The sequence below is a fragment of the Macaca mulatta genome, chromosome 20 (genome assembly GCF_049350105.2).
Source record: "Macaca mulatta isolate MMU2019108-1 chromosome 20, T2T-MMU8v2.0, whole genome shotgun sequence".
Taxonomy (NCBI): domain Eukaryota; kingdom Metazoa; phylum Chordata; class Mammalia; order Primates; family Cercopithecidae; genus Macaca; species Macaca mulatta.
Genome location: NC_133425.1, coordinates 63,797,828 through 63,821,298, shown reverse-complemented (window position 1 = coordinate 63,821,298; position 23,471 = coordinate 63,797,828). Strand labels below are relative to the sequence as shown.

Here is a 23,471-nt window from a genome sequence, read left to right as displayed (position 1 = left end):
GAGCGAAGAACGGGTTAGCCCCAAGAATCAGGCAGGACCAGCCCTAGAAGCAGGAATCCGGATCCTGAGCGTATACCCACACCGGGATTATGAGTTCTTGCGTCCTGGGCTGGGTTGTGGCGGCCCTCCCCCAAGGTTCCCGGGGCCGCCCCGGTCACGTGGCCGGCGGGGCAGGCAGGTAACTAGCCTGGAGAGGGCGTGGGCCGGTAGCCGCCCCGCCCCGCGGGGCGCCACGGGCGGGTCTCGGCAGCGCCCACTGAGCCAGCCGGGCCGCAGGTGCCGCCCCCGACACACGGTGTCCCGCCCAAGCTGATCCGCGTCTGCCGTCGGTCGGTGCCTGCGTGCGCCTCGTCGGTCCGCGTGTGTCTGGCCGAGCGCCGCCTTCCTCTGCGGCCATGACTCCGCCGCCGCCCCCGCCCCCAGGCCCTGACCCCGGGGCTGACCCCGCCGCAGACCCCTGCCCCTGTCCCGGATCACTGGTCGTCCTGTTCGGGGCTACGGCGGGTGCGCTGGGACGAGACCTGGGCTCGGATGAGACCGACTTAATCCTCCTAGTCTGGCAAGTGGTTGAGCCGCGGAGCCGCCAGGTAGGGTGGAAAGGAGGCGGTGAGGTCCCCAGGGAGCTTCCGGGGTCGAGGGGCGCGGCTGATCGGTTTCCCCCGCCGCTCACAGGTGGGGACGCTGCACAAATCTCTGGTTCGCGCCGAGGCGGCCGCACTGAGTACGCAATGCCGCGAGGCTAGCGGCCTGAGCGCCGACAGCCTGGCGCGGGCAGAGCCGCTGGACAAGGTGCTGCAGCAGGTGAGCGCTGGGGTGGGTGGCGGCACGGCCTGGCCGTGAGGACATTTCTGGGCGGGAGAGGCTGCCGGAGGCTAGACCTGGCGTGCCGCAACCAACCGGACCGGGCGGCAGGACGGGGTCTTGTTTGAAACTTTGAGCGACTCTCGCGTGTGCGTGTCCCTTTCATCCGCGCGTGCCGGCCATTCCCCTGGGCGCCTTACTTTTCAACCATTGCAGGAACCTACTCCTACCGAAGGGATCGGGACGCAGGCTTTGGGATCCATCCCCAGTTCCCGCCCGGGGAGCGAGGCCGAGACGCCTTTGGGAGACCTGCTGGGTCAGGTCTCCCTGAGCCGCAGTCGGAAGCGAAAAGGGTCGAGGGGCCCATATAGGTCGCCAGTCCTTGCCGCCCGCGTCTTCGGCCCGCTTGGGAGCCGCTGGAGTGGAGGCGTAGGGCGGTGTCGGCCCTAGAGGTAGACGCCGCCAGGTGTAAACTGCTCGTCTAGGCCTGTCCCGGCCGGCTGGCCAGGCGTGGGCGCTGTCCCGGCCTGGCCTGGGGGACTATCTGCCTGCTGAGTGCAAAGGCCTGGGGTGCTTCCTGCCCTAGCTGAAGTGGGAGGTGGTTTCCATTGCTGTTTTCTTTTCCTTATCTTCACTACGTCGCTCACTCTGTGTCTGACTCTTGAGTGTAATAGTCTAAGTCCTTTATACGCACACATTCTTTCATCTTCCAACAACTCTTGTGGTTCCTGATGAGGAGGCACCACGATGATGATTCTTTGTTTCAGAAGGGCTTTGGGCCCTTCACTTGGGGAGTTTGCTGGAGGAGAGCTGGGTTGCCTTGCTCTGTCAGTCTCAGGTTGTAAAGTTTCACAGAATTGGCAGGGAGGGTCCGTGGGTCAGTGATTAGTGCTTATACTTCTCCAGCCAGCATGGAGGCTGGGGGAGGGCTGGGCAGCCTCAGGAGTGCCACCCCCTCTATGAGCAAACAGCTCAGTGCCAGCCGGTCGATAGGGTGTGGGTCAAAGCTCATGCTGCCCCTGATGTCCAAGTGTGGAGCTCTGTCCTTGGAGTTTCTCTGCCCCTAGGTTGGTCAGACCTGGAGGCGGGGCTGCCATTGACCATGAGCCTTCTGGGCCTCAGGCAGGACTGGGCCTCCCCCACCTGTCTGAGGGTGGTGCCTGGTCAGAGACAGGTTTAACCTGCTTTGCTCCGCCTCTTCCCACCTGCTTGTCCCACTCCAGGTGTTTGCTCTGGCCCCACTCCAAACTCCTGGAGTGTGTGTGTTGAGGGCTTGGGTTATGTGTGATTGCCCTCATTTGGCCTGGAGGAGGTGACAGTGGACTGGAACAAGGTTGGGGGGTGAGGGGAAGGGACATAGGGCTAGGCTCAACAGGTGTGGCCTCTTCTTCCCAGGCAGGATAGGGTTGAACATCTGGCTGAACCAGCTTTGCAGCCTGCCTCCTTCCTCCTCCTACCCTCACTTCCTGCCTGCCCAGCTGTGAATCTGTGTGTTTCTCTCTCCCCACTCCCTATCCCCAGTTCTCACAGCTGGTGAATGGGGATGTGGCTCTGCTGGGCGGGGGCCCCTACATGCTCTGCACTGATGGGCAGCAGCTATTGCGACAGGTCCTGCACCCTGAGGCCTCCAGGAAGGTATGCCCCTGAAGGAAAACCGGGCGGGGGGGCAGGGTCAGTAAGGGTCCCAGGACCCCTGTTGTCCTGAGGGTGGGCAGGGCACTCATCCCCAATCCTATGTGCCCCCAGAACCTGGTGCTCCCCGACACATTCTTCTCCTTCTATGACCTCCGAAGAGAGTTCCATATGCAACATCCAAGTACCTGCCCTGCCAGGGACCTCACTGTGGCCACCATGGCACAGGGTATCTGTGACCCAGAAGGGTTAGGGTGGACAAGTCACTGTGGGTACATGTATCTGAGTATGCGCATGCTGGTGGGTGGGTAATATGGACACATGCAAGTCTGCATCATCTGCTAAGTCCCTGAGTGTACCTGTGTCTGTGTGTCTGTGCTAGGATGAGTTTGGAATGTGGGTATGTGTCTATGTCTGGACTGGGGATCTGTAAGTGCACACATGAACTGGGCCAAAACAGATGTATATGCTGGTCTCCAGCATGTGTCTATGGAGGGGAGTTGGGCCCAGGGGTAAACAGGATTCGTGCTTATGCTGTCTTCACTGTCACTTCTCTACCCATAGATTTAGGACTGGAGACAGATGCCACAGAGGATGACTTTGGGGTCTGGGAAGTGAAGACAATGGTAGCTGTTATCCTCGATCTACTCAAAGAGTCCAGCAGTAAGTTTTCCCTCACTGCCTGTCACCTGTTCTCAGGGATGACGAATGCCGGCCTATTACTCCTCCCCACTGTGACCTTCTCTAAGAGACCACAGGGGAAGCCTCTTTGTCATTTCTTCTTTTTCTTTGTTACAGAGCCTTGCTCTGTAGCCTAGGCTAGAGTGCAGTGGTGCAAACTCAGCTCACTGCAACCTCCACTTTCCGGGTTCAAGTTATTCTCCTGCCTCAGCCTCCAGAGTAGCTGGGATTACAGGCGCTCGCCACCACGCCTGGCTAATTTTTGTATTTTTAGTCGAGACTGGGTTTCACCATGTTGGCCAGGCTGGTCTCGAACTCCTGACCGCAAATGATCCACCCACCTTGACCTCCCAAAGTGCTGGGATTATAGGCCTAAGCCACTGCGCTCAGCCTGTCATTTCTTCATCTCCCTCAACTGTCCTCTTTTTGCAGAACTTGGTGGGGAGACCCCTCTCCAGCAGACCCTGCTGACCCCCACACCATCTTTTCTCAGGTCAATTGTTTTCGAAGCCTGAGGTGATAAAGCAGAAATATGAGACGGGGCCTTGGTGAGTGTGGGAGCAGGGGCTAGGGGGTGACAACAGCTGGATAGCTCTGACAGCACTGTTCCCTGCCCCTACAGCAGCAAGGCAGATGTGGTGGACAGTGAGACTGTGGTACGGGCTCGTGGGTTGCCCTGGCAGTCATCAGACCAGGACGTGGCTCGCTTCTTCAAAGGGCTCAACGTGGCCAGGTGGGTGTGGTGGGGTGGGTGGGCCCAACTGGACAGGCCTACCCAGGAGGCACTAACAGCACTGGCTCCACAGGGGTGGTGTAGCGCTCTGCCTCAACGCCCAGGGCCGCAGAAATGGTGAGGCCCTCATCCGCTTTGTGGACAGCGAGCAGCGGGACCTAGCGCTGCAGAGACACAAGCATCACATGGGCGTCCGCTATATTGAGGTGGGGCTTTGGGCTGGGAGCGGAGCAGGGCCAATCTGAGCCAGGCCTGAGACCCACGGGCTGCTGCTCTCTGTACCCACAGGTGTATAAGGCGACAGGGGAGGAGTTTGTAAAGATCGCAGGGGGTGAGTATACCCCAAACAGGGCCTGGCTCCCCTGGTCCTTGATCCATATCTCACTTCCCCACCACCCCCTTGCCTGCCTGCTCCCCTGCATGGGTGAGTGTCTGAAGGGGCACGAGTGAAGTCAGCAGGTGACTCCCATGTCCCCCACACAGGCACATCACTAGAGGTGGCTCGTTTCTTGTCACGGGAAGACCAAGTGATCTTGCGGCTGCGAGGACTGCCCTTCTCGGCTGGGCCAATGGACGTGCTAGGCTTCCTGGGGCCAGAGTGCCCAGTGACTGGGGGTGCCGAGGGGCTGCTCTTTGTGCGCCACCCTGACGGCCGGCCGACTGGTGACGCCTTCGCCCTCTTTGCTTGTGAGGAGCTGGCACAGGCTGCACTGCGCAGGCACAAGGGCATGCTGGGTAAGCGATACATTGAACTCTTCCGGAGCACTGCAGCCGAGGTGCAGCAGGTGAGCACCCAGGGCTTTCCACCCCTAGAAGTACTGTTACTCTAGGGTGGCCCTCTGTGCCCCCATCCTACTTGGCATCACCAGTCTGTTGCTGCCTTCCTTACTAGGTCTTGAACCGCTATGCATCTGGCCCACTCCTTCCCACACTGACTGCCCCACTGCTGCCCATCCCCTTCCCACTGGCACCTGGGACTGGGAGAGACTGTGTACGCCTCCGAGGCCTGCCCTACACGGCCACCATTGAAGACATCCTGAGCTTTCTGGGGGAGGCAGCAGCTGACATCCGGCCCCATGGTGTGCACATGGTGCTCAACCAGCAGGTGAGGCCACTGCTTGGTAGGGGGAACACATCAATGGGAAGGGGTGTGTGTTAGGGGTAAGGCACCCTTACACATGACAAACTGCTCACAAGATGGTGTGCACAGGGCCGGCCATCGGGCGATGCCTTCATCCAGATGACATCAGCAGAGCGAGCCCTAGCTACTGCTCAGCGTTGCCATAAGAAGGTGATGAAGGAACGCTACGTGGAGGTGGTCCCCTGTTCCACAGAGGAGATGAGCCGTGTGCTGATGGGGGGCACCTTGGGCCGCAGTGGCATGTCCCCTCCGCCCTGCAAGCTGCCCTGTGAGTGCCCTAGGGGCTAGGGAAGGAGGCCTGTGGGAGTCAGGCTGTTGTAAGCCCCTACTACTTTGTATAGCGGGAACTCCTTTCTGGCTGCCCCACCCAGGGCAGTGCTAGGCTCCGTGCACATGCACTTTTTCCTTCTGTCTCTAGGCCTCTCACCACCTACCTACGCCACCTTCCAAGCCACCCCAACCCTCATTCCCACGGAGACGGCAGCTCTATACCCCTCTTCAGCACTGCTCCCAGCTGCCAGGGTACCTGCTGCCCCCACCCCTGTTGCCTACTATCCAGGGCCAGCCACTCAACTCTACCTGAACTACACAGCCTACTACCCAAGGTACCCTGCAGCTAAGAGAACACCACAGTCCCGCTCCCTGTCCCAATCTGGGGAAGGGTCACGATCCCCTTTCTGGACCAGATGAAAGGGAGTAAGGTGGGAGCTGGCTAATGCCATCTACAAAACAGATCGAAGATGACTCTGTAGAAGCTGGGGCTTCAGGGAGGAGGAACTGAACTAATCACAAGGCAGAAGCAAGGGAGGAGGGAAACAGGACTCGGTCTAGGCCACATGTGGCATGCATGACTAAACCTTGTCTCTCCCACCCTAGCCCCCCAGTCTCCCCCACCACTGTGGGCTACCTCACCACACCCACTGCTGCCCTGGCCTCTGCTCCCACCTCAGTGTTGTCCCAGCCAGGAGCTTTGGTCCGCATGCAGGGTGTCCCATACACAGCTGGTATGAAGGATCTGCTTAGCGTCTTCCAGGCCTACCAGGTGAGATTGTGTGGCTGGAGGGCCTGGCGGGTCTGGCTGAGCTCTTTGCCCTAAATCTGCATCCCTTCTGTAGCTACCTGCTGATGACTACACCAGTCTGATGCCTGTTGGTGACCCACCTCGCACTGTGCTACAAGCCCCCAAGGAATGGGTGTGTTTGTAGGAGAGAAAGCCAGGAGGTAAGAGCCAGCTGATATCCTCAGTGAACATGTCTCTCCTGCATCCAGACCAGCACCCTCAACCTGGTAGCTTCTTTCTGGCTTGTCAAAGCTCTCAGAAGGTACCTAGAGGAGCCCAAGCCCCAGCTCCACCCTCCACTTATTCTTCTGCCTGTTTCCCCCAAAGACAATGGCTGAACCCTGCATGCAGGGCTAGGGGTGGAATGGGGCTAACCGGCTCCTGATGGCCTGAGCCAGGCATCTTGACTGGCACCTGGAGAGCCCTTTAGTGTGTCCTGGCTGTGGCCCATGCCAACAGATACGGTGGGGCTGATAGGTCCATGGCAGGCTTGCTTTCTTTTTTAAAATGGAAGCTCTGGTACCTTCAATGTATGATTCCTGGGAGAATCAAGGGTCCATCTGAGCCTCTGAGTAAAGATCCCAATGTTCTACCTCCCCCTGTCCCTCTGGTGGGGGATAAGGAGGCAGAGAGATCCAGCCCTACCCTCAGAATATCTGGACCTCAGAGACCATGTTGTGCCAGGGATGGTCCCACCTAAAGATGCTAGCCCCTCCCGAGGTGGGCATAAGGAGTAACAGATGGCAAAACCACGAACTATTTTGATGGACTGTGCTGCAGTATCACCAGAAGACATTAGGGGGCAGGAGGCCCCCACACAAAAACTCAGGCTTGACTTTTAAAGGGGACTTTGCCAACTTTTCTTGTATGCCTTCGGAAAGCCAGTTGCCCTGAACCCAGCAGACACCGTGGAATGTCCTTTGCACGCATTAAATGGTACAGAACTGAAGCCTCAGAAGCAATTTGGAACTCGATTTTCTCTTCCTTAAATGAAAAGTTATTAACCAAATGGACTTTTTAAAAGCCACAGGACCCTTAACTTTGCCCCAAAGTGAGGAGCTCCACACCAACCCCAGGCACAGGAACACTCAGACAGATTAAGGAGACTGTTGACCTGTCATTGTTTATTATTTCAGCACTAAAACTGAGGAGCCTCAACTGCTGGCTCTTCTTCCCTTTGTATTTGTGTAAGGAGCACCGCACTCCCATAAAAGGTTTTAAAATACAAAATGTACAAGAACACACAATTCCAAGTGCTGTAAACATAACTGAGAACCAGTTCCTTTACTAAACATCCATTTTATAAATCACAAGGTTTCAATTTGAGCCCATCTGAGCCTTAAAGATCCATTCTGAATACCAAAGACAAGGCTTCACAGCCAGGCCCAGAAGAGGTCTGGTGATAATGGCTGGCCCTGGGTGGGGATAGTTTACACCTGGGCAGCAGCACCACACATGAACCCGAAGACATGTTCCTTTTAAAGCTGTTTTCAGCCATGTTTCTCTGTGCATCTCCAGTAAGCAGAAGGCTACTCATTCCATTCCTCAACCCAAGAGCTAGCACAGTTAGAGTAGGTGGGGGTGCATACTAGCACGTGCCCAGTTGCTCAGTGCTGCTACTATAAATTGATTTGCATAGTCCAATGGATGTGTGCTTTAACACCACTATGTTGCACAAAAATTTAAGTCTTTATCTACAAAGCCAAAAAATATTGACTCTTAACACCAAAGCTTTTACAAAGCTGATATAAAAATGCTTACATAGTATACAAAGCTCTATTTTAAAATTTAATGTTTATTTTAAATAGGAAAGCATTTCTAGTGCTACAGGCATCAAGGTATTTAGAAGGCATCAAAATTTGGTGCATAGCAACTCTGGATCATAGAGGCTTTTAATTCTTGAGGGCAGCAAAGCAGCCCCCAAAGGGTATTGCAAGGGGAACTCTTGCAATAATCCCATGTGAGGCAGCTACACCAGGGGCAAAAGGGTAGAGGCAAGTCTGGCCATTTCTCTGGAATGTCAATCGAGAGGCCAACTTCTTGCCCCTCCAAAGGAAGCTGTGGGCTTCCAACCACAGGCCCAGAAGCAAATCTCACTATCCACATTCTGTGACACAACTCACTTTTCAAGAAAATTTGAAACCACCCAGCTCCAAGACGGGCCACAGTGATCTGCTGAAGGACAGATCTTTTTCTCTAACTTTAGAGGAGAAATCTGAAATACATTTTTGTTTTTTTTTAAAGACCATACTTCCTCATCCTGAGTCAACAGCTCCAACCCTACTGACAACAGGTGGTGGGCAATAGGCCAGCTCCCTTTCTCAGGCCTGAACTGGCCTCAGTAGAGAGAGTCCTGGCATTAAGGGCCTGCAGTCTCCTGGAATAACAGCATCAGGCCTTCAACCAGCACACTGTCTCACATATAGGCACTCAAAAAATCCGCTTCCTGAATCAGTGGAAGTATATTATTTCATTTGAAAGCATACTGCAAACTTCAGAGGCTCTGTAATAGGCCCAGGAACAGGTAAAAGATCCCACTAGGGAGAGGGGTAAGGGCAGGTTTTTTTTTTTTTAAAGTACCCAACTTGGGTACCTCCTTTGGTAGACAGCAGGCTGCAGTTTCTGCTGGGCCCTGCCTTAGACACCAGTCTCACCAGCAGCAGCACCAGGGTGTCTTTGGTGTGGAGGGTCAGGTTATCACTTCTGGATGTGCTCAGAGCCTTCTGGGGAAAAGGCTGGTTTTTAGATCATACAGACAGGACAGGGTAGGTCAGAATCATTTTGGGCTATAAACAGAATGGCAGATAAGCCTTCCATGCTAGTGTGACTCTTAAAACCTTCCCATCTGGAGTCCTCTATTTTCTCTGCCCATGCCGATGTACAGCTCACCTGTGCTTTAGCTCTGCACACAGCCTGGCCTCTAGAGAAGAGTTACAACTGCGAAGCTGCCTAAACCACCGTGAGACTGACTTCAAAGGTCACAGAACAGCAAAGGCAGATGCTCCTGTTTGGAAAAGGTTCTAGGACCAGATGACACAAATAGGAAGAGCACTGAACAGCTTACTAGTTTTTATCATGGCAAGAAATGAAAGTGACCAAACTAAAACCCCATCATTCAGAGTCACCTTAAATGTAGCCATGTAACCCAGGGTCCTGAGGGAAAAAGCAATTTCAACATGGAGCCAGTATGGAGAGATTGCAAGATTACCTAGAAAGTTACCAAAAGGCTATGCTCTGGAATGTCTTTTTATATTCCAACACTTCAATGATGGAATGGTCTCTTCTCATTTTATCTAACAACAGTTTAGTTTTATAAAGAGGTATGAGCTACATTTGGCTTTATTTCCTATAAATCTATGAAAATCTTTAGGACACATGCTGACTTTCTGAGGCATAGGTGTGGGCTTGGGATTTTTTTCTTTTTTTTCTTTTTCTTTTCTTTTTTTTTTTTTTTGCTTCTGGAGGGTCTTATCAAAAGTTCCTATTTTAAAAATTATCATAAAAACTAAAGGGCCCTTCAAATGACCATAAAGCAGTACAAATCACCAATCCTCTCTAAGTAACCAGGTCACCTGCAAAAGCAGCACCTCGGAAACAAGAGCCTGCTGCATTCACACTCAAAGCACCCATCACGTAAAAGTATCCTAGTTAAATATAAAAAGCAAAGCTCGTTTCCCCAAAGTTCAAACAGCCTATGCTGCTCCTGTTCTTTTACAAAATCTACCCAAGGCCTGAGGTGGAGGAACACTGCTTTCCCCACAAATGGTGAGTCCCACTCCTGGTGCCAGACCTGAAGGCTGCAGAGTTGGAAACCCAAGGTCCAAGGAGAGAAACATGCTGAGAAGTTGGTGGTGGACACAAGGCTGCAGTGAGCACTGTTAGAGTCCATCAGATCTTCCTAAATCCAGGGACTCAGGACTCAGAAGGGGAGCCTGCCTGCTCACCCCTGCTCCTTGAGAAACAGAAATCTGGGACATGTCTCTCCCAATTATCTCGTTCACTGAAAAACAAGAAAAGGGAGAGTGATTAGTGACCTCTGAGTGACTAGCCTTATGATGCGAAGTGCTGAGCTCTACCTCAGACATTTTCCTTCCCATGGCTTTCTGTAACGATAAAGGCAGTATCTGAAGCCTGCTCCTGAGCTAAGTGGCATTAGAGATGGAAACATCACTCCACAAACTGCTCCGGACCTCTTTTTCTCTCCCTCTCATTCAGTTCATTTTGGGTTGGGAAGGGGGCTTACCCTCACTCTAAAGGTACTTTTAAACAAGTATTCACCTTACTCTAACTTTTCTTTAATTTGTATCTCTTCTAGAAAGTTTTTATTTTCTACAATGCCACCTCCTATATAAATGGAATGAAAATAAATGCTTTGGTCAGAATAAACCACTGTGATGTGGGGGTGATTTTGCTACTCTATCCTAATATAAGCACTCTTTATTATGTGGGGGCATTTCTGTTGTTTGTGATCTTTTCTGATTGGAGACTCTAGCTTTTCTATTAATTTCTCTGATGTTCCAAGCACCTCAGGGAGGTACAGTGCTCTGTGAGGTCCAGAGCAAAGAATTTCCATCTTATGGAACTAACATAGAAGGGAACATCCCAAATCCCCCAAATAAGAAACTTTAGTTCTCATATCATTTCATTCCTTGCCTTATCAACTAAAGTCTACGCTAATTCCACTCCTAGGCATATATACAAGAGAATTGAAAACATATGTCCACAATAAAAACTTTCAAATGTTCACAGCAGCATTATTAATAATAGCCAAAAAGTAGAAACAATCCAAATGTCTACCAAGTGATGAATGGATAAACGGTAAGTTGTCTCTATCCATAAAATGGAATATCGGCCTTGAAATGTAATGAAGTTCTGATATATGCTTCAGCCTTGAAAACAGTCTGCTAAGTCAAAGAGGCCAGATACGAAAGGTCATATATGATTCCATTTATATGAAATGTCCAGAACAGGCCAATCCATAGAGACAGAAAACAGATTACAGGTTGTGGAGAGGGAGAAACGGGGAGTGATTACTAATAGGTATGGAGTTTCTTTTCAGAGTAATGAAAATGGAGTTATAAAATTAGATACAAGTAGCCAGGTGCGGTGGCTCATGCCTGTAATCCCAGCACTTTGGGAGGCTGAGGCGGGCGGGTCACCTGAGGTCGGGAGTTTGAGACCAGCCTAACCAAAATGGAGAAACCCCGTCTCTACTAAAAATACAAAATTAGGCGGTGTGGTGACGCATGCCTGTAATCCCAGCTACTTGGGAGGGTGAGGCAGGAGAATCGCTTGAACCCGGGAGGTGGAGGTTGCAGTGAGCCGAGACTGCACCATGTACTCCAGTCTGGGAAACAAGAGCGAGACTCCATCTCAAAAAATAAATAAATAAAAATAAATAAAAATAGATACTAGTAATAGTTGCAAAACTCTGACTATACTAAAAACCACTCAGTTGTATACTTTTAAGGATAATTTTTTTTTTCGTTTTTGAGACAGAGTCTCGAACTGTCGCCTGGACTGGAGTGCAGTGACGTGATCTCAGCTCACTGCAACCTCCGCCTCCTGGGTTCAAGTAATTCTCCTGTCTCAGCCTAAGTAGCTGGGATTACAGGCGCCCACCACCATGCCCAGCTAATATTTTTGTATTTTTAGTAGAGAACGGGTTTCACTATGTTGGCCAGGCTGGTCTCAAACTCCTGACCTCGTGATCCACCCACCTCAGCCTCCCAAAGTGCTGGGATTACAGGTGTGAGCCACTGCACCCAGCCTTTAAGGACAAATTTTATGGTATGTGAATTATATCTCGTTACAGCTATTATAAACAAAAATAGACCAAAACCAAAAGTTTTCTATACTTAGAATTTGATGTGATCATAGAGCAAAGAAACACTAACAAACATATAAAAAATCTTGCAAGTATTAACATCTAATCTTTTCTGGTTTACCACAGTTAAGAACAAAAATTTCTCAAACTCATATAGTTATAAGGAGAAGGGAATTAATATTTACTAATTCAGTTGCTTGAACCCAGGATGTGGAGGTTGCAGTGAGCCAAGATTGTGCCACTGCAGTCCAGCCTGGGTGAAAGAGCAAGACTCCATCTCAAAAAAAAAAAAAAAAAAAAAAAAAGGCCGGGCGCAGTGGCTCATGCCTGTAATCCCAGCACTCTGAGAGGCCGAGGAGGACAGATCACCTGAGGTCAGAAGTTCAAGACCAGCCTGGCCATGGTGAAACCCCGTCTCTACTTAAAATACAAAAAATTAGCTGGGCGTGGTGGTACGCGCCTGTAATCCCAGTTACTCAGGAGGCTGAAGCAGGAGAATTGTTTGAACCTGGGAGGCAGAGGTTGCAGTGAGCCGAGATCATGCCATTGCACTCCAGACTGGGGGACAAGAGCGAAACTTTGCCTCAAAACAAAAACAAAAACACTACTAATTCAGGACGGGCGTGGTAGCTCACACCTGTAATCCCAGCACTTTGGGAGGCCGAGGTGGGTGGATCACCTGAGGTCAGGAGTTCGAGACTAGCCTGGCCAACACGGTGAAATCCCATCTCTATTAAAAATACCAAAAAGTTAGCCGGGTGTAGTGATGCACGCCTGTAGTCCCAGCTACTTGGGAGGCTGAGGCAGAAGAATTGCTTGAACCCAGGAGGTGGAGGTTGCAGTGAGCCAAGATGGCGCCATTGTACTCCAGCCTGGGAGACAAGAGAGAAACTCTGTCTAAAAATATATGTGTGTGTGTGTGTGTGTGTGTGTGTGTGTGTGTGTGTGTGTGTGTGTACTGAATGTAGTAAGTACTGAATGTAGAACAGTAAAGAAGTAGGAGGCCGGGCGCGGTGGCTCAAGCCTGTAATCCCAGCACTTTGGGAGGCCGAGACGGGCGGATCACGAGGTCAGGAGATCAAGACCATCCTGGCTAACACGGTGAAACCCCGTCTCTACTAAAAAAAATACAAAAAACTAGCCGGGCGCGGCGGCGGGCGCCTGTAGTCCCAGCTACTCGGGAGGCTGAGGCAGGAGAATGGCGTGAACCCAGGAGGCGGAGCTTGCAGTGAGCTGAGATCCGGCCACTGCACTCCAGCCTGGGCGACAGAGCGAGACTCCGTCTCAAAAAAAAAAAAAAAAAAAAAAAAAAGAAGTAGGGACTAGAAGCCAAATACATACATATATTTACTAATTCCACAAATATTTACTAAGCATTTATAGTTTAGGTTTTACAACTGAAATTAAATCTTATTTCAGTTAATCTTCACAATACTTTAAATATTATCTCACTTTACAGATGAATTAACTGAGGCTTTGACAGGTCACATAATTTGCCTTAAAGTTACATGCTCGTGGAATCAGCCTCAAAATACCAGTTGCGTTCTTAGAAGTCAAAATGTAGAGATGGAAGGAAATGACTGAGATAAAGAAAATGCAAAGGAGCTGGGTAAAATGTGGTGATCCTAGTGGGAGGGAGAGGAAGTGTGATGGTAAGGAGGAGATAGAAGAAGTGGTGATTTACCATCACTAAAGTTTTGAGACTAAAAGAGAAAACAATGGTGCAGTCACAACAGGGAAGGAGGAGTTCAGAGGAGGAAGGTGGTAGGTTAGGTCTGGAATTGGAAATTAGAAACCCCAAATGGAAAAATCAGTGGGCATGGGGCTACAATCAATGGTCAGAACAAGAAGAGATTTAGGTATATTCATACTCACTAGAGACCTAGAAGCATGAGGGAAATTTTGCACAGAAGTTATATCACCGAAAAGCAGAGGCTGATAATAATAAGTGGGAGTAGTATCATTGTCCTCTGATGAGAAGATAGGACCTGGGAAGGCAAATATGTGAGTAGAGGAGTGGCCTAGAAATTAGGTTTGGTTTGAATTCAGGCTCTGCCACTAACTTCATGTTGTGTCCTTGGACAAATTATTTCATATATCTAAAACACCCTTTATTTGTACTATGACAGTGTTAGATTAGTACGATGTCTTTTAGCTGCAGTAGTCAACAGTTTTATGTCTGTAGACAGTTTTCAAGTGGCAGTACACAAAGGTATGCAGAGAAATAAAGGATGAAGGCTGGGTGCAGTGGCTCACTCCTGTAAACCCAGCACTCTGGGAGGCCGAGGCGGGTGGATCACAAGGTCAGGAGTTCAAGACCAGCCTGGCCAAGATGGTGAAACCCCCGTCTCTACTAAAAATACAAAAATTAGCTGGGCATGGTGGCAGGCGATTGTAATCCCAGCTACTCGGGAGGCTGAGGCAGGAGAATCGCTTGAACCTGGGGGACGGAGGTTGCAGTGAGCCAAGATTGCACCACTGCACTCCAGCCTGGGCAACAGAGTAAGACTCTCAAAAAAAAAAAAAAAAAAAGGTTTGGCTTGGCTGTGGTTAGTACTGAATGTAGAATAGTAAAGAAGTAGGGACTTGAAGCCAAAGGACTCTACAAAACAGTGAAGATTAATCAATACTGGTGAGCTAATAATCACTAAGTGATAAGCCTTTTTTTTTTTTTTTTTTTTTTTTTTTTAACAGGCTCCTGTCACCGCGCCCGGCTAATTTTTTATATTTTTAGTAGAGACTGGGTTTCACCGTGTTAGCCAGGATGGTCTCGATCTCCTGACCTTGTGATCCACCTGCCTCAGCCTCCCAAAGTGCTGGGATTACAGGCATGAGCCTCCGCGCCCGGCCAGCGATAAGCAATTTTTTTTTTTTTTTTGAGACGGAGTCTGGCTCTGTCGCCCAGGCTGGAGTGCAGTGGCCAGATCTCAGCTCACTGTAAGCTCCTCCTCCAGGGTTTACGCCATTCTCCTGCCTCAGCCTCCCAAATAGCTGGGACTACAGGCGCTTGCCACCTCGCCCGGCTAGTTTTTTGTATTTTTTTTTAGTAGAGATGGGGTTTCACCGTGTTAGCCAGGATGGTCTCGATCTCCTGACCTCGTGATCCGCCCGTCTCGGCCTCCCAAAGTGCTGGGATTACAGGCTTGAGCCACCGCGCCTGGCCGATAAGCAATTTTTTAAGATACAGATTGATAAAGTACTTTGTCAGATTTTTTTTTTTTTTTTTTTGAGATGGAGTCTTCCTCTGTCGCCCAGGCTAGAATGCAGTGGCACAATCTTGGCTCACTGCAACCTCTGTCTCCCGGGTTCATCTCCTGCCTCAGCCTCCAGAGTAGCTGGGATTACAGGTGCCCACCATCACACCTGGCTAATTTTTCTATTTTTAGTAGAGACAGGGTGTCACCATCTTGGCCAGGCTGGTCTCTAACTCCTGACCTCATGATCCACCTGCCTCAGCCTCCCGAAGTGCTAGGATTACAGGTGTGAGCCACCGCGCCCGGTGTTTTATTTTTTGTTTTTTAAGAGACAGGCTCTGGCTCTGTTACCCAGACTGGAGCGCAGTGGTGCAATCATAGCTCAAACTCGAACTCCTGGGCTCAAGCCATCCTCTCACCTCAGCCTCCCAAGTATTCGGTTGGTACAAAAGTAACTGTGGTTTTTAACATTACTTCTAATGGCAAGAACCGTGATTACTTCTGCACCAACCTAATAGCTGGGACTGTAGGCACACACCACCACACCTGGCTGATTTTTAAATTTTTTTTGTAGAGATAGGGTCTTGCTATTTTGCCAAAGCTGATCTGTAACTCCTGGCCTCAAGCAATCTTCCCACAGTGCTGGGAATACAGGTGTGAGCCATTGTGCCTGACCTGTCAGATAATATTTAAGTAAATTTGCCAGGCTAGGATTTATTAACCATTCATAATGGATGCTGCAAAGAATAATGGAATATAAACTAAACTTACTCCTGACTCTAAAAATAACTCACTGGAATAGCTTCTTTGTAAATGAAAAGTTGTGAGGATGCTTTGCATAGTAATATATTTTTCTCTTCAGTTTCCTCATCAGTACAATGGAGAGGAAAAATACCTCTTATATAGTACACAGAGAGGGAATATAAAGGGAGCATAAGAAGGCAAGGCAGCCCTTGGTACCTGTTATTTCAAGCCACAAAAAATACAAGGAACAGTGTTTTCCATGTAGATTCTGGGGGTTCTACAGGCTAGTCCTGTGCTAAGACGGAGCACAAGGATGGCCCACAAATCTCTGTGCATGACTTCTAACATTCCTCCTCATCATTATGTCTCCCAAATAGGCTATGAGCTCCCAAAAGGCAAGAACCTTGCCACTGAGAAAACATCCATTCCTGATGACTGAATAAATGGACCCTAATTCAATACAATCACTTGGAAGCTATTTAGAACAAGCACAGTGAAAGTTCATTAGGTGGTAGGTAGGAAGGGGACCACAGAATGTTAAAACTAATGCATGTCATTTGATTTTCACAATGTCTATTTCAAGCAGGGGTTATAGCAGTGGCAAAAAGCCAAATATATAAGCAAGCACCTCGCTCACAATCAAATCATCTTTTCTTATCACTTATCACTTCCAAAGGCGGTAACTTTAAAGATGTTCTAGGCTGCTATGAAAAATACTTTTTACAATTTGTATTTCACTGCTCAAGTTTGTTTTTTTTTTTTTTTTTTTTTTTTTCTTTTTGAGACGGAGTCTCGCTCTGTCGCCCAGGCTGGAGTGCAGTGGCCGGATCTCAGCTCACTGCAAGCTCTGCCTCCCGGGTTTTTACGCCATTCTCCTGCCTCAGCCTCCCGAGTAGCCGGGACTACAGGCGCCCGCCACCTCGCCCGGCTAGTTTTTTGTATTTTTTAGTAGAGACGGGGTTTCACCGTGTTAGCCAGGATGGTCTCGAACTCCTGACCTCGTGATCCACCCGTCTCGGCCTCCCAAAGTGCTGGGATTACAGGCTTGAGCCACCGCGCCCGGCCTCACTGCTCAAGTTTTAAAACTACAAACTGATTTACAATGGTGCTTTATCATCAAAAACCACATGATGTGTTTTCTCTCTCTCTTTTTTTTTTGGCAATAGAGTACTCACTCTGTTGCCCAGGCTGGAGTGCAGGGGGCACAATCACGGCTCACTGCAGCCTTGAATTCCTGGGCTCAGGTGATCTTACCACCTCAGCCTCCTGAGTAGCTGGGCCTACAGGCATGTGCTACCACGCCCACAACTGGCTAATTTTTGGACTTTTTTTTTTTTTCTGCAGAGACGAGGTCTCGCCATGTTGCCCAAGCTAGTCTCAAACTCCTGGGCTCAAGTGATCCTCCTGCCTCAGCCTCCTAAAGTACTAGGATTACAGGCGTGAGCCACTGCACCCAGCTGAGGTACTGTTCTATGTCTTATACGAAGTCAATGCTTACATTTTCCTGACGATGAGGGTCGATATCGAGCACTGTCTATCCACTTACCAAGTACACTTACGTAGGATGAAACCATCATTTTCTAAAATAGGCATGTGGTATTGTTTATAACAGAAGCTTGTTCAATGCTGTGTTATTATTTCTGCTCCCCCTTATCAAAGCTCTGCTGTTCCTTTGCCTGGTGTGCCTCACCTTACTTAGCTGAAGGAACCTGGAAAGTTCCTGACAGTTTAGGATTTTAAGACTATGTTAAAGTCAGAAGATTTTCCACAAAGTAGCACTCAAGCCGACTATACGCAACCATACATTATACTACAGGATTCACTTATTTATAAATTCACCAGCAGTCAGGAGATTTAAGTTCCAATGGGGCAGACTTTCTCTATCTTGTTTTCCCCTGAATCCCTAGTGCTTACATATATTGAGTACTAAATAAAATTACTTGCCAACTGAATCTTTAATACAATTTGGGGACTTGGAACAATGACAACAAAAATCATGTTCACGTAATTGCTACAGGTGAGCACTGAATATGAATTTTAGGCTAGGGAGTCAGAACTGCAACAAAGTGCTTTCACAGACCTTTAGCAATAACTTGAACCAAGTGTTAATCATGCAAGTCCTCTGCTTTCCTTCTCCTTCACTTCTCCCTCGAGCTGAGGGCTCTGGGTTCAGGCTCTCACCTCTAGATTCTTCAGATATCTTCCTGCTGGGACTGGCCAAAACATAGGTCTCAAATGAAGCAAGTCAAAATTATTAATGTTAAACAAATCTATGATGTAATGTAAATTTAAGTCATTAACAATCTTGATAAGCACAATTTTTAAGTTGTTAAAAATACTGCTTACAATTTAATTTTTCAAGTCATTTTGAATGGATATATGCATGAATTTACTGATTTATTTAAACCATAATCCAGGCCAGGTGCCATGGATCATGCCTGTTATGGGAATGAGCCAAGGCAGGAAGACTGTTTGAGGCCAGGAGTTCAAGAATAGCCTGACCAACAAACAAAGGGACAATTTTTTTTCTTTTTTTTTTTTGAAACAGTCTTGCTCTGTCTCCCAGGCTGGACTGCAGTGGCATGATCTCGGCTCACTGCAAGTTCCACCTCCCGGGTTCACAACATTCTCCTGCCTCAGCCTCCTGAGTAGCTGGGACTATAGGTGCCCACCACAATGCCCGGCTTTTTTTTTTTTTTTTTTGTATATTTTTTAGTAAAGACGGGGTTTCACCATGTTAGCCAGGATGGTCTTGATCTCCTGACCTCGTGATCTACCCGCCCTGGCCTCCCAAAGTGTTGGGATTACAGGCGTGAGCCACCCCGCCCGGCCGTGACAATTTGCCTTTCTCTTAAAAAAAAAAAAAAAAAAGTAAAAATAAACCCTAGTCCACTAAGTATGTGATGTGGCTTCCTATTTTTTCACCAAATTAAGATAAGAGTGTAAGGAATTGTTTATGCCCCTAATGTACAATTTTATCATTTTTCTTCCCAATTTTTTTTTGAGATGGAGTCTCACTCTGTCGCCCAGGCTAGAGTGCAGTGGTGTGATCTTGGTTCACTGTAACCTCTGCCTCCCACCCAGCTAATTTTTGTATTTTTGGTAGAAACGGGGTTTCTGCCATGTTGGCCAGACTGGTCTCAAACTCCTGACCTCACGTAATCCGCCCACCTCGGCCTCCCAAAGTGCTGGGATTACAGGCATGAGTCACTGCACCCGGCCCTCATTTTCCTCCCTTTAACGAGCAAAGTGAATTAAAAGCCTAGAACAAGAGTGAACAGTCCTCAATAAGGGTGCTAACAGGTTATGTAGGTCACAGGATCTGGCACACTTTTGGCAGCCACCATCTGTGACTTCCACTACCTCAACATCTAAATTTGCCTGTGCCACCACAACAAAAGTAGAGTCAGAGCTATCAATAATGTTTGCTGTAAGAAAAAAATGTTCCTATTCAAGAAATGTTCAAATTGGCAGTCCACTGGAATGCTATTTCTACACACAAGAATGAGGTGCTTGAGTACCAACAGGCCTCTTATTTAGAGCTATTTCCCATGCTTAAGAATTCAAAGTTAGAACTGACAAGTATATAGTATGGAACTTCACAACCAGGTAGAGAGGGGTAGGGTAACCCAGGGCACTCCCTCTTTGAAGGGAGTAGATACACATTGCCACATACACAAAATCCCAACGGACCTTTCTAATTTGCAATTTTGTAAAGGATTTTTGGGTATTATTAGACTCCACTTATATGTTATTTCCTCTTGAAGCTACAATGAACATTCACCAGTTTGGTCACGTTAATCTTTTCTTTCTTTTCCTGAGCCAGAAGATTAAAGGTATTCATTCCCTGGGTAAACAATTTTGTGAAGGTGTTATTTTATTATTATTATTACTATTATTATTTTAGGAGAGAGTGTCTTAGCCTGCCACCCAGGCTAGAGTGAAGTGGTGTGATCATAGCTCACTACAGCTGTGATCTCCTAGGCTCAAGTGATCCTCCTGCTTCATACCCCTGCCCCAAGTAGCTGAGACTGCAGGCATGTGCCACCATGCCCAGCTAATTTATTTTATTTTTTTTGAGATGGAGTCTTGCTCTGTCGCCCAGGCTGGAGTGCAGTGGCATGATCTCAGCTCACTGCAACCTCCACCTCCCGGGTTCAAGCAATTCTCCCGCCTCAGCCTCCTGAGTAGCTGGGATTACAGGTACCTGCCACCATGCCCAGCTAATCTTTTTTGTATTTTAGTAGAGGCAGGGTTTCACCACGTTCAGGCTGGTCTCAAACTCCTGATCTTGTGATTCGCCCATCTCAGCCTCCCAAAGTGCTGGGATTACAGGCGTGAGCCACCGCTCCCGGCCCAGCTAATTTATTTTTGGGGAGGATAGAGACAGGGTCCTATTATGTTGCCCAGGCTGGTCTTGGACTTCTGGCCTCAACTGATCCTCCCACCTCGCCTCAGCCTCCTAAAGCACTGGCATTACAGGCATGAATCACTGTGCCCAGCCGAGATGTTGTTTTTATAAAATAAAGATTAAATGTTTTTTTTAAAATGAAGCCTACATGTATGCAATTGTTATAAAAGCAACATCTAAACTAAATACAGGAAATACTGAATTCACCTTTTTTTTTTTTTGAGGGTCTCATTCTGTCGCACAGGCTTGAGTGCAGTGGCACGATCTTGGCTCACTGCAACCTGCAACATAAGCAGCACCACAACCGGCTAATTTTTTCTTAAATTTTTTGTAGAGACAGGGTTTTGCCATGTTGCCCACGCTGGTCTCAAACTCCTGAACTCAAGTCATCTGTCTGCCTCAGCCTTTCAAATGCTGAGATAATAGGCGAGAGCCACCATGTCTGAACTGAATTCACCTATTTATGGCATGAGTTGAGGAATTAATTTGGAATTTTCAAAATCTGATTAATTTGGCTAGGTGTGGTGGCTCATGCTTGTAATCCCAGCACTTTGGGAGGTTGAAGCAGGAGGATCACTTGAACCCAGTGAGTTCCAGGCTGCAGCAAGCTATGATCGCGCACCACTGCACTCAAGCCTAGGCAACAGTGCGAGATCCTGTCTCCAAATAAAACAAAAAAAAGGGAAAAACCAAAAAAACATTAATTTGACTTTTCAAGCTACAGACAGAAATAAGTTCCTGAAAATTTAGAAGGTATCTATGATAGGCTGCTAATTATCTTAATTCATTCTTCCACGGTAATTGAGGTTTAGTTAGTCACACTGGCATCCAGCTACAGAGTATATTTCTTGGCTTCCCCATTGTAGCTAGGTATGGCCCATGTAATTCGTTTTCTTTAATGAAATGTGAACAAAAGTGACGTATGTATCTTCCTCATCACTTCCTTGGCTTCTTTGTTCCTCCCCTTTTCCCATCCCTTCCTGGGGCTAAGACTCAGTCATGACTAAGTGGTTTCTCTGCTTTGACAAAACCTAAGGAGAAAGAGGAACAACAAACTGAAAGGAATCTTTTTTTTTTTTTTTTTTTTTTTTGAGACGGAGTCTCGCTCTGTCGCCCAGGCTGGAGTGCAGTGGCCGGATCTCAGCTCACTGCAAGCTCCGCCTCCTGGGTTCACGCCATTCTCCTGCCTCAGCCTCCTGAGTAGCTGGGACTACAGGCGCCCGCCACCTCGCCCGGCTAGTTTTTTGTATTTTTTAGTAGAGATGGGGTTTCACCGTGTTCGCCAGGATGGTCTCGATCTCCTGACCTCATGATCCACCCATCTCGGCCTCCCAAAGTGCTGGGATTACAGGCTTGAGCCACCGCGCCCGGCCAAGGAATCTTGATCTCTGAATTACCACGAGGTGTGAGAGAAATTTCCTATGTGGAAATTTCTTTGAGATCTCCATTATACTAACTTAGCTAATACTACTAACAAAAATAAAACTTACCACCATAATTATAACACAGGAAGAATAAGTATTGTAAGCAAGAAAATCAGCTTGAGCTCTTTTATGCCAGATTTTTTTTTTTTTTTTTTTTTTGAGACAGAGACTAGAGTCTTGCTCTGTTGCCCAGGCTGGAGTGCAGTGGCGTGATCTCGAAGGCTGGAGTGAACTGGCGTGATCCTGCCTCACTGCAACCTCACCTCCCATGCTCAAGGGATCCTCCTGCCTCAACCTCCCGAGTAGCTGGGACTATAGGCATAAGCCACCATGCCCAGCTAATTTTTGTATTTTTTTTGTAAAGATGGGGTTTTGCCATGTTGCCCAGGCTGGTCTCAAACTCCTGGGCTCGAGCAGTCACCTGCCTCGGCCTCCCAAAGTGTTGGGATTACAGGCATGAGCTACTGCATCCAAGCCTAATTATTTTTTTTCTTCTTTTTACCTCATACAATGGGGTGGACTGATAGATTTTTAACTAAGTTATCTTAAATTTCACCCTGAATTCTAGACAGCTTCCTACCATTGGACAGATTAAAAACACATGCACAATGATTTGAAGATATCCTTTACTTTTTTTATATAAAAAATTTCACCAGCAATAGATCAGAGATTCACTTTTAACATTAGCTCTAATACTAGTAAAGGAAAATTATTATACCTTCCCCCCACCCCACCCAATGGATTGAGGGGGAAAATTAGTCCTTTTAAGACTTCTTCCTTTTTAAGAAATCTCTTCTTGGCCAGGTGTGGTAGCTCACGCTTGTAATCCTAGCACTTTGGGAGGCCAAGGTTGGCGGATCACTTGAGGTCAGGAGTTTAAAACCAGCCTGGCCAACATGGTGAAACCCCATCTCTATTAAAAATACAAAAAAAAATTAGCCAGGTGTGGTGGCAGGTGCCTGTAATTTTAGCTACTTGGGAGGCTGAGGCAGGAGAATTGCTTGAACCTGGGAGGCAGAGGTTGCAGTGAGCCAGTATGGATGGTGCCAATGCACTCCAGCCTGGGTGACAGAGCGAGACTCTCTCAAGAAAAAAAAAAAAAAAGGAAACCTCTTCTATGTGTGATGCTATAATCAGTGTCATAACAATCTTTCCTCTAGGAATGTTTTTAACTGAAAACATTCTACAAAGACAAACATTAAATCTCCAGCTGAGTAAACAGTACACAGGTACTTGAAAGTATATTCAAGTATCAGCATGTACTCTTCTATCAGCAAAAGCTGAAATGTGAAAAAATAAAACTTCTCTCAATTTGGCTTAAGATGTGGGGACTCAGAAGCATTTCAAAATTATCAGAAGAATCCTCATCCCTATTTTGTTTTCTCATTTTGTACATTTTCCTCTGAATAATCTTGTCCACTGTTGACTCCCAAATCTACTACCTCTAAGGGCCAAACCTGAGCTCCAGACCCAAAAATCCACAGGATCCATTCCACTACCTGTGCTCTGGATCCCCTTGAACACCTTGCTGCATCAATTTTCTTCACTTCTTTGTCCCTATCAACTCATCTCCCCAGATCCTTCTCATCAGCACTTAATATGTGTAAATCACAGCCGGGTGCGGTGGCTCACGCCCGTAATCCCAGCACTTTGGGAGGCTGAGGCGGGCGGATCACGAGGTCAGGAAATCAAGACCATCCTGGCTAACACGGTAAAACCCCATCTCTACTAAAAATATAAAAAGTTAGCCGGGCATGGAGGCGGGCGCCTGTAGTCCCAGCTACTCGGGAGCCTGAGGCAGGAGAAAGGCATCAACCCGGGAG

At 48.2% G+C, this 23,471-nt stretch overlaps 2 protein-coding genes and 1 long non-coding RNA gene across 21 annotated transcripts in view; 2 read left to right on the top strand and 1 right to left on the bottom strand.

Annotated features, from left to right (window-relative positions):
- The first annotated feature begins 141 nt into the window (after positions 1-141).
- Positions 142-7,003, top strand: ESRP2 (epithelial splicing regulatory protein 2). Of its 9 annotated transcripts, none has more exons than XR_013411030.1 (15): positions 142-587; positions 673-801; positions 2,323-2,436; positions 2,548-2,662; positions 2,998-3,096; positions 3,608-3,662; positions 3,740-3,847; positions 3,921-4,053; positions 4,136-4,178; positions 4,331-4,632; positions 4,740-4,952; positions 5,058-5,138; positions 5,407-5,593; positions 5,865-6,030; positions 6,104-7,003. XR_013411030.1 is itself a non-coding variant. In XM_015126457.3 (15 exons), the coding sequence occupies exons 1-15, from the start codon at positions 396-398 to the stop codon at positions 6,191-6,193; spliced, it is 2,145 nt and encodes a 714-aa protein (XP_014981943.2). In that variant the 5' UTR covers positions 142-395; the 3' UTR covers positions 6,194-7,003. The 9 variants fall into 9 exon arrangements, 7 of the variants coding, with proteins under 7 accessions (XP_014981943.2, XP_001098015.2, XP_077840466.1 ...); XR_001441783.3 differs by having other exon boundaries at positions 3,737-3,847; XM_015126457.3 differs by having other exon boundaries at positions 5,058-5,256.
- Positions 7,004-7,152: 149 nt separating this feature from the next.
- Positions 7,153-23,471, bottom strand: part of NFATC3 (nuclear factor of activated T cells 3) — a 154,878-nt gene continuing 138,559 nt past the window's right edge. For 5 of the 11 annotated variants that reach the window (XM_015126455.3, XM_015126454.3, XM_077984312.1 and 2 more), the window contains one exon: positions 7,153-10,048. Coding sequence is in view for 3 of the 11 variants with exons in the window: in XM_015126454.3 (XP_014981940.2) it covers positions 9,927-10,048 (122 nt within the window). In the remaining 8 variants the exon portion in view is untranslated. Of the gene's footprint in view, positions 10,049-17,893; positions 18,044-23,471 lie in introns of all 11 variants that reach the window. The other 6 variants (XR_013411022.1, XR_013411018.1, XR_013411020.1 and 3 more) reach the window with 3 other exon arrangements.
- LOC144337655 (uncharacterized) lies at positions 9,462-12,631 on the top strand. Its single transcript, XR_013411066.1, has 2 exons — positions 9,462-11,154; positions 12,193-12,631. It is a non-coding gene; the product is annotated as an uncharacterized LOC144337655 (long non-coding RNA).

Excerpts from the sequence above, each read along its gene's own strand:
- ESRP2 (XM_077984340.1), top strand. The coding sequence starts at position 396 with ATGACTCCGCCGCCGCCCCCGCCCCCAGGCCCTGACCCCGGGGCTGAC. Across the intron at positions 2,437-2,547 it reads ACCCTGAGGCCTCCAGGAAG|AACCTGGTGCTCCCCGACAC; the intron begins GTATGCCCCTGA and ends ATGTGCCCCCAG. Across the intron at positions 3,663-3,706 it reads AAATATGAGACGGGGCCTTG|CTCTGACAGCACTGTTCCCT; the intron begins GTGAGTGTGGGA and ends ACAGCTGGATAG.